The sequence below is a fragment of the Bombus terrestris genome, chromosome 12, assembly GCF_910591885.1.
Source record: "Bombus terrestris chromosome 12, iyBomTerr1.2, whole genome shotgun sequence".
In the NCBI taxonomy this organism is placed as follows: Eukaryota; Metazoa; Arthropoda; class Insecta; order Hymenoptera; family Apidae; genus Bombus; species Bombus terrestris.
In genome coordinates, this window is record NC_063280.1 from 1,907,574 (window position 1) to 1,922,724 (window position 15,151).

Genomic DNA, 15,151 nt, shown 5'->3' on the forward strand with positions numbered 1-15,151 from the left:
ATCGAAAGGCAAACTTCACCAACGAGAGAGCGCCAAGTTCGCCTCAGGCGGATGCCGTTTCGCGCCTCATCGTCATCCCTGTTGCCTCGTAAATTTATATAGTCTCGTTTTTATTTTCGCACGCTCTTCCCCAAACATCGTTTGCATACCATCTTTCTGACACATAGATAATTTCGACTTTTCGCCTAATCCTCTATTGTGTTGATAGTTTCGCGTGAATGAAGCTTTCGTTTCATTGCTCAACTGAGAAATTGTAGTTGATGTTTGCAAGAAACACAGAAGTTTCCATGAACTATGAAGTTCATTAGCGATGTTCGTCATCAATCATAGGCTTGGTAAATGTGCCTCGTGAAAGGATACGCCATCATTCTTCATTCTCAATATAGTTATTCAGAGAGTTCTGACGAAGCTCCCCCGTTGAATCGCTGTTACATCTCTCGTAACAGACACGTTTCCTGTATATCTTCTGTTTTTTCCCCTTCATACGCTTTTCAACGGGCTTCTTTCACACGTCTAATTTTTCTCGCGCCTCGCTCGACTCTATCAGATCTGATTTCGAAAAGGGATCGCGACGCGTTATTAGTTATTTATAGGAGCAACCGACCAAGAGAAAAAGTTGGCGCCACGATGAGAAACAGGAAAGGGCGAAATATGAAATGCTTATATGAGCACGTCGGCCGAGTAACATAAAACGCGTTTTTATGTGGGTTGTCCTTCAAAAGAAGTCATCCATTTGAACGCATAGTGCGCGAAACCCGACATACCCGCAGGATAATTATTGTCTCTTCTCTTTCCAAGAATCCACGCAGCGAAGGAAAAAGCGGCCAAGGGTGAGGCGTGTCGTGAATCGCTCCCGGGATGACGGCTATTTGCGTTGAATTCATAGCCTGAGCTTGAGCATTGCTTTGACAATTTAATGTTTCGTTTATGGAAGTTACTAAAACGTGCGCGTGTATGTGTTATGAGTGTCATTCAAATAGAATTCAGTGATAAATGAAAACAGCACAGTTTATTTCTAGTTCGATAGTTCACGGTTTTCTAACAAATATAATCACAGTGGTTTCAAATTTTAGTAATATTAATCATGACAGTCGTATCTCGATACTATGCCAGAGAAGTTTCAAAATGTTTGTAAAACGTTAATAATACCCTCATATATATGTATAAAAGTTTGCGATGAGTATTTCAACAGTTTCAAAAATCAATCTATTCTAGATATAGATGTTTCACAATTTATAGATGCAAGATGGAGATACGGTTAGAGATGGATACCTCTAATTTTTAGGCTGTTGAAACCAAGTTTCGGATATATCTAAAATTTCTGCTGATCCCGGCGCTATCTATCTCTGACTAACGTGTCTACCGTAACACACATAGAGTATCTATTCCGGAACGAATCGACGTTTCACGTACATATTTCGAAGAATTTCTTATATGAGATCAACATCCATTTCTGTCGATTCTTATTTATCCAGATTACACCCAGACGAACATAAAAGTTTATGCCCAGTTTTCATGTGATAAAGTTGTGGCGGCACTCAACAGGCCAAATACCATTACTCGACACTAACTAGTGTCAGACGACGGCAGTGCAGTGGTTAGCGCCTTAGGTTATGAACGTTCGGGACCCGGGTGCGAATCCTGGCGATCGGAGTTCGATTTTTCTTCTACGCAACTAAATTAGGAGGAAAATCAGCAGTACCCCAGCAGCAACATCTACAGCCAGCAACAACAACTATCACGAACAATATTCCACCTCAAAGTGATTCTGCAAGCATCCTTCGCACGTATCGGCTCTCATATTGCGTATACTGGCAACATCAGCTTTTTTATGAAAAGTGAGAGAGAGAGAGAGAGAGAGAGAGAAATCTGATTGGTCAAAGGAAGATATTCCGTAGGAAATGCAGCCAGAAGCCCGAAGAATCGTAAACGGGGCTCGCTAGACCGAAATCTTGACCGAACCCTGAGGCCGTTCAGCATATTCGACCGCAAAACAATAAACGCAGTCGTCCTTCTCGGTAATCTTGACATCGATAATTTCGCAGAAGCGCGTGGGAGAACCCTACGGCGGCGTGGCCCAAGCTCAAGGCGGTCGAACAGCACAGCCGCGAAAAAAGAATCGTAATTTTCTCTTCAGAATCGCACACATACCCCGCGGCTGCAACTCGAGCCGCAACCTTCGTTTCCTACTCCATCCGAACCCTCCCGTTCTTTCTTTATATATTGCGAGATCTTTTTTGGGATAAATGCAATCTCTATCGGCGCATCGACAACTTTTCTTCGATCGTTTAAAACGCCTCGTAATCACGGTAGTAAGGAATCCTTTGGTTCGTTCTCTTACTCTTTCTCTCGATCTCTTACCGTAGATTAAATTTACTCAATGGCCTTTTGTGCGTTTCTTTGCTGGCAAACGGTTTACGGCAACACCTGAAGATTCACGCCAGGTATCAGACGTTTCAACGTTAATATATGTGCCTCCAGAGGAATCCTTTTGACCTGCAGTTTAACTATTCAAACGACACCTTGACTTTCTTTCTCTATTGGAATACTTTAAATAGTTGTATAATATTTTCAATAATATCCAACTCGTCGAGTTAGATTAGGAGGCTTAATATTCAGTTTAATTATCATCGGTGTGAAAATGTTCAGTTTTTTTTTTCGAGTAAAAGGGAAACGAGATGACGGTAGTTTGAGAAACTATTTCATCTGTACACGATCGTTTAAAACAGCAATAGTTTCGCTCGTTTCGCCGGCGAACACAGCTCCGATTCCGAAAATCGTTTCGCTGGATTATCTTTGTCACGCGAGTTGTTGGAGGAAATTCGGTCGAAGACAGTTGCAATTAGAAAAACAATTTGGAGGCTGGCAAGTCCGGCGATAGCAAGCGTGTACCGCGCTAAATACCACGTTCCTCCATTAACGGGTATAGACAGATCTATACAGTTCCGTCCAGTTTCGTGCAGCATCGGATGAATTCCCAGTCGTATTATGTGGTGGCCAACCTGTACAGAGCGTTAACATTTGAGAAGTTTTGAGGAAACATTAACTCGTGCGTGTACGGCTAACAGCATCCATCTCTATGCCCTTATTCAATCTCGATTCGTTTCTACCCTCTTCGTACCCATACCATGCATGGATAGTTGTATGTTTGCGACCTTTCTCCTATATATAGCCGCAAACTGCTGTAATAAAGTTGATTAAAATTTCAAAGTGACTGTATTATATAACCTGGAAATCCTTCGAACTCTGAAATAAACGCGAAGTCGGTTTATTTTTATAGGGTGGAAAAGTTTCCTCGTTTCAATGCACCTGAACAGCTAACGCAAAGAATTACGCCCGTTTAACCAAGCATCTTTAAATTACTTTGCAGGTTCGTTTACCCAAGGGACAAGACACGCTGCTTTGGTGTCGCGTTCTAAGGATGCCAAACATTGATCACAAACACCACGTCGTGAAGGTAAGTTCTCCTCGTAACTGTAACCTACTTACTCTTAACCCTGCTCGCGCCGCGTCTTACGCATCTAACCCATCTAAACTTGATTAAACCCTGAGCGTATGAACAGATTCTCGTCGACGTGGAAGCCGTCGAGCACCAGAGATCTCAGTCAGTTTGTCGACTGGAAATCCTTGCAAGTATCTTCCAAGGTTGGGGAACGATCGTTTCGTCGGTCGGTTTACGGTTAATGTCGAGAGTCAAGAGCCCTTCCATTAGAACAAACGACTGATGAAACCGTATAAATCGCGCTTCCGGCAGATACAACGCGAATCCTTCTCTTTTACGAACACATCATCGCGTTGCTTTCACGCGTATACGGCAAAGTATCTTTACACGGTTCGAGAGGTCTGTCATTCGCGCGAAATCATTCGTCGAGTTTGATCTCTATTTCCAACCGTGATGTTCGAAAATTCCGATAACGCTTCGTGGTTTTGATGTATCTATTTCTAAACGACCGATCGACGAGGACGTGTGACAGTCGACCTGTAAAATCGAGTAACCGCGACTTGTTTTCCATCAGTAAAACGCACCAATGAAAAGTATTTTCTGGTCTTATTCGAATTTGCTCGGACATCATACCTATATGTATATTTATCGTTATGATATATTTCATCACCGCACTAATGTTAATCTTACGCATGAAGCAGCGGAATGACACGAGATGCTCGGATCTAACTCGATTATTGATTGGGAAAACGGAATAAAACAGAAATGGACGGGTAGCACGATATTTCCTAGTAGTTGTGATACGTAACATTGGAACAATATTTCTGTATGAATCGTTGGCGACTACGTCACGTAATGCGATTACGTTGCGATTCTCGTCTAACGAAGTCGTAAGAACGACCGTTCTATGTGAAAGTTAACCTTTATCGAGGTATAGCGTATGTTCGTCAATAGGCAACACATGCTTAAAATTTCTGACGCGCAATTCATACCGATTCAAAGGCACACGTCGATTCGTTGAAAAGATCCTTGATTTATCGAAGATAACTTTTCATCCATTCGTAAACGCTGGTACGTACGCGATGAATTAAGTTCTTCAAAGTCAGCGGCGCGAGCCGTTCTTTTTTTCCCCCTCTCCCGCTTTCTTCCTTCTTCTTATCTGACAGGTGTTGAACTGAACGTGCATGGACTCTTCCTTTTTCAGTACGAGCCGGTGATACAACCCGGAAGTCACGATTACCTGCATCACATGACTTTGTACGAGTGTCGTAGAGATCAGGCGCTATTGGAGTCCGCTGCAAAGACGTCCGGCAGTGTTTGCTACGAGCCCAATCAGCCGTCTCTTGAGTGTAACACAATCGCGGCTATCTGGAGCCTGGGTTCTGAGGTATGCTACGTGACACATTTAAATATAAATGAAGAATTAAATAAATTTCCCATCCGACACAGATATCGGCTCGAGATATAATTTCGCTCGAATTAGAAAGTGAAAAATTAGGTTCGTTTCGATTCAAGCGATTCTTAAAAGAGAAATTAAATGCAAATTACTAAATCGATTCGAGCCATGGTACCGAACAATGTAACTCTGATGTTGAAGTATTGTTTAAAAAAACACTTGACAGGTTTAATTGTACTCGCCCAAGAGTCAGAGAGAGAGAGAGAGAGAGAGAGAGAAGTGTCTTCTTTTCTTTTAAATTATTTTATATGGATGACAGTGCTTTCGCATGTACGAGCAATTAAATCATGACACGATGTCGCGTGTGAGATTACCGGCTGTCCCGCGATCAGTTGCATCTTCTCAGGGTATTCGTGTTACCAGCGTGACCACGAAGAAACGAGTTCGCGACGCTCTCTCGCTCTCCGCATTGATATGCATTACACAAAACCCAGAATTACCGCGATACTCTCTGTGTTCTACCAGTGTGTCTCTTACGCTTGTCCCAGGATGATGCCAGATTAACATTTGTGGACAATGATTTACCTCGGTGCAATTACCCGCCTCACTGATTCAAATCTCGATTATATTTCAAATATGATTTATACATATAATTAAGCACCTGTGCTTGCTTTACTTTAAACTACACCACACACTAAACATGTTACACACGAAACTTAATCCATAATAAATAACACAATCTATAATGAAAATTCCCTCGATAACGCACGTACATAGGCACTTTCGCGTTGCCTTTAAAAATTCTTCACGCAAATATTTATAGTAAATCACAATAATAAAAACTGAAAAGAACCATTTATCCCTAACACGAGCTACCCCATGAATCTTTGATCATCGTCCATAAATCTGACGCCCCCGATTCTCGAATCGTCAGACATATTCCTAGACAGCGTATAATCGAACGTTCGTCACGGTTTTTCTCGCAGGGCTTCAATTATCCACCGGAGGCCGGTTATGCGCTCGATCCGCACACAGGACCGCGCTACTACATGCTAGAAACACACTATACGAACCCGCAGATGGATGCATTCATCAGCGACAGCTCTGGCCTGCGTTTGCATTACACGGACAAGCTGCGCACCCACGATGCCGGCATTCTAAGCGTCGGCATCGACCCGAACTGGAGGCATATCATACCACCCGGCCAGCCAGACGTTATCTCCGAAGGTCATTGCATCTCGGATTGTACCGGACACACCATACCCAACAGCGGCATCAACATATTCGCTGTCATTATGCATACTCATCAGCTGGGCAGGAAGGTCCGATTGCGTCAGATAAGGTCTGGCGAGGAGCTGCCACCCATTGCGTCTGACACCAATTACGATCCTAGCTATCAGGAGTATCGGAAGCTGCAGAAGCCCGTCAGGGTCTATCCGGTGAGCGTTTGTTTCTCTCTCGTGATCATCGACCAAGTCGATGGTCGTGTTTCTGCGCGATGTTTCTTTCGCAGAGATTTAAGTAGCGATCCAAGGAGTCGATATGATAAAATTCTTCTGGAAGTAATAGGAAAATGAAGCGTATAGCGATGGAAAAGTTGTGTAATTCTTTATTTGGTATTAATGAAGCATATGGGGTAATCATAGGTGGACATATGTGTTTTTGTTACAGGGTGATCATTTAATAGCCGAATGTACATATTCATCTAAATCCAGACAAGCAATCACGCTGGGTGGATTGTCGACGAGGGAAGAAACTTGTTTGGTATCCACGCTTTATTATCCTCGCATCGAACTGTCGCTTTGCTACTCTCTGCCTTCATTACCGACGGTTCTGCAGAGTTTGGGAATCCAAAAGCTGATGCAGTGAGTATTTGTCGTAACGTTTTCTGTTCGTGTTTGAATATCGACAATAATTTCGATGAGATCTCTTTTGTTCGTTCATTTTGCCAAACTGTCTGCTATGAAACAAACGAAACAGTTAGGTTGACTTGAATTTCGCGAAATAATCACGCCTGTCGGTTTGTCGGTTGTTTCATTTTTCTTTTTTTTTTTTCCTTTTTTATATCGAAAGTTCAAAGACCGTTTGAGATTAATTTACGCGGCAGGTTTGATACCACGTTAATGATCACGACGTATGCCTCTACACACAAAGCAATGACCAGACGTTCGCTCCTTTTACTCTGATTACTTTAAATTGGCAATTAGGGACGGCGATGGCCCGTGCGTCACGACCGCACGACCTGTCGTTAGTTCAACGAGCGTCGGTTATATTGCGCCAGACGCATCGTTTATTGCATTACGTAATGTTACGTGTGTCACGAAGACGCTTCCTGCGACGTGTCACGAACCTTAATGTAACAAGCGTCCTGTTTCACTAAACACACTCCGACTACATTGAATACCGTAGTTAAATTACTGTTATTACTACCACTAATATCGGCAGGTCGTCGCTAGTTGGATCGTTAACTCCGACAGAGATCATTGTCATCTTTGCGTGACATCGCGACCAAATTGCTGTATCGACCAGAGACAGGCAAACAACGCTCCTACTTCAAAACCATACACCTGTTACCAACAATGCGATCATTACCGGGCCATCAAACTAATTAGCCTAAATACCTAAATAATCAACTTATTATCATTATGTAGACAACCATAACCAACGATCTGAACTCCTATTTTCTGTCTTATCCGTTCGAAATCTAATTCAGTCTCAGGACGTTCACTAAAATTTCCTGGCCAAGAAAGTGAGAGGCACACGTAAACGCGTTCCTGTTTTCTTCAAGCCATACACAAAGACTTGCAACAAGCTTTGTTCCGGCAAACGAGCGCGCTTTCACGATGCGGGTCACAGGAGCAAAGTCATTCTCGGGACTCCTGAAACTTCGTCTCTGTAGGACGTGGAATCGAGTCAAGCCGTAACAAACCTTCACGTATCATTCTTTCTCGTTACAGGGGTTCCAGCCCGGTAAAGATTCAAGAACCGCAAAAGTTGTCCGGCATGACATTGGAGGAACGTTTGCTTAGCTACGACTGGGAGACCAGTTTTCAAAGTTTCCGAGAAGCTACTCGTGGAGGCACCTTCAAACCCCTCTGCTGGACGAACAAGGGTGTGCTGCCGGGCACGGAGAACTTGGAAGTCCACTATCCTAGGATTTTGAGGCCGTACGAGGAGGTTAACTTGCCCTGCTCGAAGAAACCTCTCAGAAACAAGTTGTCGATGTTGCTTAGTGAAGACGAGGATATCGGTGCTCCCGTGGATCCTGACAGTGACGAGACAAACGCCGTCGAACGTGGACAATTGGTGCGCAGCAAAGTGTCCCGCAGCAGTGACGGACCAACTGGCGGAAGTTCCTCGATTAGATCGGTACCACCGATGGTCTTAATATCGACCATTTTGGTGGTTGTAGTTGGCGGCACGTTCAGGTGAACACTGGTTGGTCGTCTGCACGCTGATCGACCGACCGATCGATTTCGTTTATCTAGGACGGCCGTTTTATCTTCTTGTTGATCGCGCTGTATCGGGGAGGAGATGCATATGTAAGTACGTACCGGTGTGTATCCTCTAACGCGTCACTTAAACTAAACAACTATATTCGTCGTTGATTGGTCGTTGAATGAGGATAGCGGTAAATACCGGGGTTCCCTTTCGCGTTCGTTTCCACGTCTATCCGGTTTGTCCTACTACCGAACGATCGCAATTTTTCTTACGGAGACGATTCGTTTTACGAAACACATCAAGGAAGAGTTGATCGATGGATCAGCTGGATGGATTACCTCGATCGACGTGAGAAAAAGAAATATTTTTGATGGTTTTGAGTCGTGATCGCGCACGGAACGAATAATGGATGTTGTCGACACGAGACGATCTACTGAAGATTGCCAAATATATTTTCCCCTAATGAACGTCCATCGAAGAGTAGGATCTACGGTGTCCTCATTCAAGGATCAACCTCCCTTTTCGCGATCTCTGCTCGTGCAACTATATTGTTATAACGAATCGCGTACTCGCGCAGGACCATCGTTGGATATCTTTCGACTTCGATCACTCGTCGTTTCTCAGTTTTCGCCATCTAATTTCTTTTTCAAAATACTGCACAAATGATATTGTGTGTGAAGAGCTAAACGTATAAATACCTTTGTATCTACGAGGTACTATTTATCGATCCGTATCGACGCCGGCATAAAAGCAAGCTTTTAGGTTCATTCGCAAGTAATCGATTCAGAATTTAATTCGATTTCATTCGGTTAGTCGCGAAGTATTTCGCTTGAACATGGCGCGGGCAAAGGCTGATACGATCAAAGGAAGTCCCTTGAAATCCTGCAAAGAATTGCGTTTCCGTCGTAACGTTAACATAGTCGGCGCTTGCATCAAAACGACTGGATCTCTCGCCCTTTGACACGATCAGATAAAAGGAACAACGTGAATACGGATGAATCGTGAATCGAAATCGTGGGCGACAAAGTTACTCATTGCTCCTCTATTTCGTTACTTTTCACTATAGCCCTGTCTGTTATACATGATCCGACGCGTATTATATTGCGTGAAATATAATACAATAATTTTTGGATCGGTCGTACATGAATATGAACTTACATACGTGTATAACTTTAATCAATCTTAGCCTACATTCCTTTGGTTGATAATAGTAAATACGTGACAGCGCGATTGAACGAGAAAGAGTAAAAATATGATACAAGTTTTCTAGTCCATTTTTACAAACAACGGGCTGTGTTTTCGAACTCGACTCGTCGTTTCAAGATAAAAGCAACCTAGTGTAAATCGCGAATATGTACTAGCCGATTCTCTCCTTTAGCAGTTCTCGAACGAAAGATATCCACGAGGAAATTGAAATCCTGTCTATTGTGCGGAATTATTTCGAAGCTTCTAGACTCGAAAGAATTTATATTGTTGGCTGTTTATTTAGCAGGCTGAGAACCAAGCGAATTCAACGCATTCGGGTGGTCTTAACGAAGAGAAAATTTCTAAAGAAGTAGCTTTCAGGCGCAGCTTTCTAGATTTTTCAAAGAGTAATCTCATGGAGAATCGCTTGGTTTCCGCCGGAGTCTGTATATTCTGTTACTATTAGATTTATACGAATAGATACGTTTTTTAGCGGAGACCATATAAACGTTGGTCGATTCGCACTCGGGACTAATAAACCAAGTTTGCAACGTTCTTTACTGTATCGTGGAATTATTTTAGCCTCGTTACGTGTCACTTGACCAACGTTTGTACCATTTCCTTTGTAATATTCTGTACAGTTCCTTAAGTATAGCTCTCGTTGTTCAGCTGGCTGTTCGTGCCGGAGATTATTTATTTTTTATTTAATTGTATAGAGAAGAAGTTTACTTGTCGCGTTGATACTCTGTTTCGCCTGCGTTTCCACGCGTTAGATATATATGCGTTTTTATATATTCCGCGCGTCACATGTTCACGAAGCGCGACGGTCGGAAAGCGTACGTTGAGTTTCTTGATGCGTTCTCCACCGCTCGCTCGGGGACACTTGTCACTACGAATGGCACACGCGGTGTTGCATCGATCTCTACGTGATCGATTCCACCAACGGAAGACACGTGCTTCCGTTTCTTCGCGACGCCACGCTTTAAAGCGGTGCTTTGACTCCTTGGTAGGCAATCGATAATGATTGTCTCGTCGGGCGTTTGTAATTAATTAACAGCCGTCATAGCTAATTCAGACTTATGAATTCATGATTCAAATAACGATCTATTATCGAAACTATTACTGAAATGTCATGTTTTATTCGACTTATCGAACAATGTAACATTTGAGACAATAAAAGAATTGTTTTAAAGAACAATTTATCACGATCATGTTTAAATGAGAGAACATACGAGGGAAAAATTTACAAATATCAATACAGATATACGAATATCGGTCGGGAATTACCATTTGCTATTAACATTTTGAAATCACCAACAAGAGTTATACGATAGAATTGTTTCTTTTTTTCGATACAGAATTAAATCCAATCTACTTCGCGTTGTTACTTTAAATTGATCCAATTCTTGACCTGTTACAATGTACCCTCATTTGACACTCGTTCAGTCGATTAAGTCTTCGAAGCACCACTTTAATTATTGGGAAAGGAGAAAGAGAGAAGGGGGAAAGGAAGGAATAACATGTATGATGGCGTGCAAGTAGAGAACTTACGCCGGAGCACCGCGATCGATATCTTTGTAGTCAAGAGTCCCTTAATGCGCGCGCTTTTCCTCAATTCTATTTGCATCGGGGGAGAACGCAGGTTTCACAGTCGGAGACACGAGAAGCGAAAAGCTTCGTAGGTGCGTTTCTCTTTTTCCAGAAAATCACACGAGCGAAATGTCGCGGTTTCGGTTTCCGTGTGTGTCGGTTGTTTTTCATTCTCACATCTGTCTCTCGGTCGTCTATTAAAATCTCTCGTTTGTTCTGTCGATGTCTTTTAGTACCGATCTCCCACGACTTACGACGACCGATTGTCGATGATAAATCTCTCTCTCTCTCTCTCTCTCTCTCTCTTTCCTAGTGTAGAAATATTAAAAAAAACCTCACTACGTAGTCGGACTAATCGGTAAAAATAATAAGCGCGTAGCCACGTTTTACAATTTAATACTACGATAATTCGTAAATGTCATAGGAGATCTGTGTGTGTAGAGATCGTAGGGCAGTCGAGCGATTATTACCTTCATCCTCGAAGGAAAAAAACGTTACTTTTAAGCGCTGAAGGTCCATTCCTTTCCGATCATACTGCTGTATACTGCCGACGAGTATACTGCCGTGATACTGCCAATCGTCGCTTCGCTAATGTCAGCGTTCCGATTCGAAGTTGTACTCCGTCTTTCTGTTATTATTGTCCCTCTTTTTTTGTTTGTAAATGCTTATAACATGGAACCATCGAGTCAGCACGTACAATATTTACACGTTTAAAAATATCCATACGACACGCAGACCTACGTACACAGAAATGAAAACAGAACAAGTCGTTCGAGACTTGTCGATGATGTTAAAACATTGACGAAACAGTACGACGGTGATGCAATTGATCGATGATTGAAGGATAGAAGCAAGATAGTAAACACGTATTGAGAGATGGAACAATTTGAGAAACATTTGATAGAAAGGATCGCTACTTTCCCTCCCTCGAATTTCTTCGCTGAGTGTACGGAATGTACGATCCACTACGGTATAAGCGATGATTTATCACCGCTGAAAGAACTTGTTATAATCGCGCCGCGCGAGAGGCGAGGAGAGGAAGTCGTTTCGAGACTTCTTCCGTGTTACGATGTCGACGCGCTGGCTTCAGTCTCAGTGGCCGTTCGCTAACGCTGTTGTCGCAGGCGTCGCCGTCGTCAGGATGTTTTAGGGGATGTTGCGTGTTGGGAGGAGCTGATAGGAACTGCCGGTGATATGACCAGAACAATCAAGCAAAGTGTCACAAGTAAATGTCATTTATGCTGGGATAATTATGTTAGATAAATAGGGAACGATATTACGCATTTATATTCAATGATCTTGCATCGTATGTACGTTAGCTGGTTCGTTATCACGCCGAGATCCCTGGCTTCCATCGAGATTTCGATAAGAAAAGCTACTACAAAGGTTACCGTTCCATTGTAATTTTTTCCTAACAGTAAATTACGAACATGTACGACGTATATACTAGCGAACGATTATATAATGGAACAACGAGGAAGTAACGTGCAGTACCTGAATGGAGAATCGGTGCGATTGGTGAAGCATTCACCGATTACTCACCGATTCAAACTTGAAACATAAACAAATTTGAGCCAAGTCGATAAAATTGACAAGAGAATGGAGAATGGAGATAGAAGAGACGTATGAAAAGTGGCTTTTCGGAGTACGAGAAGATTAGACATTGAACGAAAACTCGGCGGAGCCAGGAAATCGGGAAATGTATGTACTGTATGTAGAAAAGATTAGCGACCATCGTCAACCAATGCCTGTGACCCATTAGCTAGATATTGGGACACGGTGATCGTGCGAGAAAAAGCAAACGAGTGGACGGGAAAAAGGAATCGAGCGAATAGCGTGTGCGTGTACATAGGTACCCTGTATATATAGTTTTTAGATTTAAATTACGTCCCGGACTCTTTATAGGCACCTACACATTCGAATTCAGATAGCTGGCTAAATAGCATCTTGTATCATTATAATTTACATGTAATATGTTGAACTTGTACTCCCCCGCAGTGTGTGCGCGCGTGTGTCCGCGCCTAATGATACGCGCGCTCACGCACGGATCGTACGCGTTACCGGGCGTCCCTATCCTTCCAGACCGCTCTTAGATTTATACCTAATTTACACTGGATATTAACGTCTAAACGCTACACTATCATCTACACTGTAACAAATTGTATTATATTTTATATATATAAATATGTAAATGTTTTTCTAAAACTAGTCTCCACTTTTCATTCGCCTTGCTATATTTCTCATTCCTTTCATGATTACTTTAAGTATGTGTTTATATGTTCAACTCGATATATCAACTTAAACAACTTGTAAATTGTAATTAGGAAAGTAGAAAGAGGACTTTATATAATAAAAGAAGAAATTTATTACCAGTCAACGAAGTAACAAGATACTAGGTAAGTACAGTTTCTGTTTTCTCATTAATTTTCAGTGCATTACCAGACAAAGTCTTAGGAAACAGCTTTCTTAGAAACAAGCTTAATTTACGTAAACTCTTCTAACTTTTTTAACGGTAACGTAAAAGGGCTTTGTTGTCGAGCGATATGCAATGAAACACCCGTGGAGCTTAATACTATAACACCAAAGGAAACTGATGTCAGCCGAAGCGTCGCGATCTACAAATTCCTAAATAGCAATCTTCGCTCTCTCGGTTCCATCAAATCGAAAAATCACTCGTTAATGAGGTCGAAGCAGCGATGACTTTGTACGTTTTAAGTCGCTAATTTACGTATTACAGAATTTCCCCCGTCTATCACCAATTTGGCGGCAACATGGCGGAAATACGGCTCACAGGAACGTACCTAGCCATAGAAATGAACGTGTGATATCCAAGCACAGCCCCAAGGGTCGCGGTGGGCCAATAAAATTACCATAACCAACAACAAATCAGCCACCAAACACACTATCGAGCGCGACACAACTAATTACACGCACGTATATTAGTTGCAGGCCAGACCCTTCTGAAACCACGGCGGCTTGGAACTGTTCGGCTGTTGCTGGCAGTTTCAATCGGCGGCCCGATCTAACCGTCAGATTACAACGTGGATTTACCAAGGCGTCCAACTCTCTCTCCCTAGTGTTCATTATTCTCTCTCTCTCACACACATGCGCGCGCGCGCGCACACACACACACACACACACACACACACACACACACACACACACGCATACTTGGATGATCCACTAATGAACAAGTTCCTCGGCTAAGTTCGCTAATATTCTGCCTGTACCAACTGCCGACTAATCAAACTTCCGGCCCTTGCGCGTTACCTTAACGAGACAAGCGGTTTCTTTTTTTTTATTTCTGAGCTAGGTGTATTCGAGAAGCTGAATTCACTAATTGTGAAGGTCCTCCAGGCGTTCTCAGAAGTTTCGGCAGCGGATATTGTGCGAATTCACAACGATCGTGATGCGGAAGCTACCTGTCAAATCTCGTTAACATTATTTACGATAATTTGATTGGACGTGGAGAATATGACAATGTTTTATGTGTTGTATTATGTGCATGGTAAAAAAAGTAAAAATATATTTACAAAATGTGATTTTATATATCGGGACAATAAAGAAAGTTTATGCATAAAAGTGTTTTTTGAGGTTTATCTTTTAAGTTTATCTTTACGATAGAAACACTTTTCCAGCTGCGTACAAGTTGAAGAAGCTTTTCTAGTTTAAGAAGTATGTATACTTGTAAAATTAAATTGTTTTTATGACAAGATCCGATTAAAATAAGAATAGATATGAAATGTTTAATAGATGAAATTGATATTGATGCGACGCCACAAAGAATAATCGCATCTATAGAAAATAATTGACTCTGCAAAAGTGTTCGGTAACATTGGTGTTCGTTTCAATTTACAGGAGTGTGAAAAAGAACTATTGATCTTTTCCTGTGTTTCTCGCCAAGTTTCTCACTGAAAGCACAGCAGAGCGCATTGCACCGTGATCAGGTAAAATAAAACGTGTGTATTCGACTGATAATTTCGATTGATGAGTATTTTCAATATTGCCATATAATTGTTTGCTAACAATTCGTTTTGCTTTATTCAGTCAGTTATAAAATTCGCATCCGTTCAATTTTTGCAACTGCGTTTAAATCC

At 42.2% G+C, this 15,151-nt stretch overlaps 1 protein-coding gene across 1 annotated transcript in view; it reads left to right on the plus strand.

The window, feature by feature from the left end:
• The window catches only part of LOC100644690 (MOXD1 homolog 2), a 173,183-nt gene extending 159,924 nt beyond the window's left edge, over nt 1-13,259 (plus strand). Inside the window, exons 5-9 of the mRNA XM_003399421.4 lie at nt 3,371-3,457; nt 4,647-4,829; nt 5,825-6,277; nt 6,510-6,703; nt 7,796-13,259. Of these exons, the coding sequence (XP_003399469.2) occupies nt 3,371-3,457; nt 4,647-4,829; nt 5,825-6,277; nt 6,510-6,703; nt 7,796-8,270 (1,392 nt within the window). The 3' untranslated portion in view covers nt 8,271-13,259. The remainder of the gene's footprint in view (nt 1-3,370; nt 3,458-4,646; nt 4,830-5,824; nt 6,278-6,509; nt 6,704-7,795) is intronic.
• Nucleotides 13,260-15,151: the final 1,892 nt, after the last annotated feature.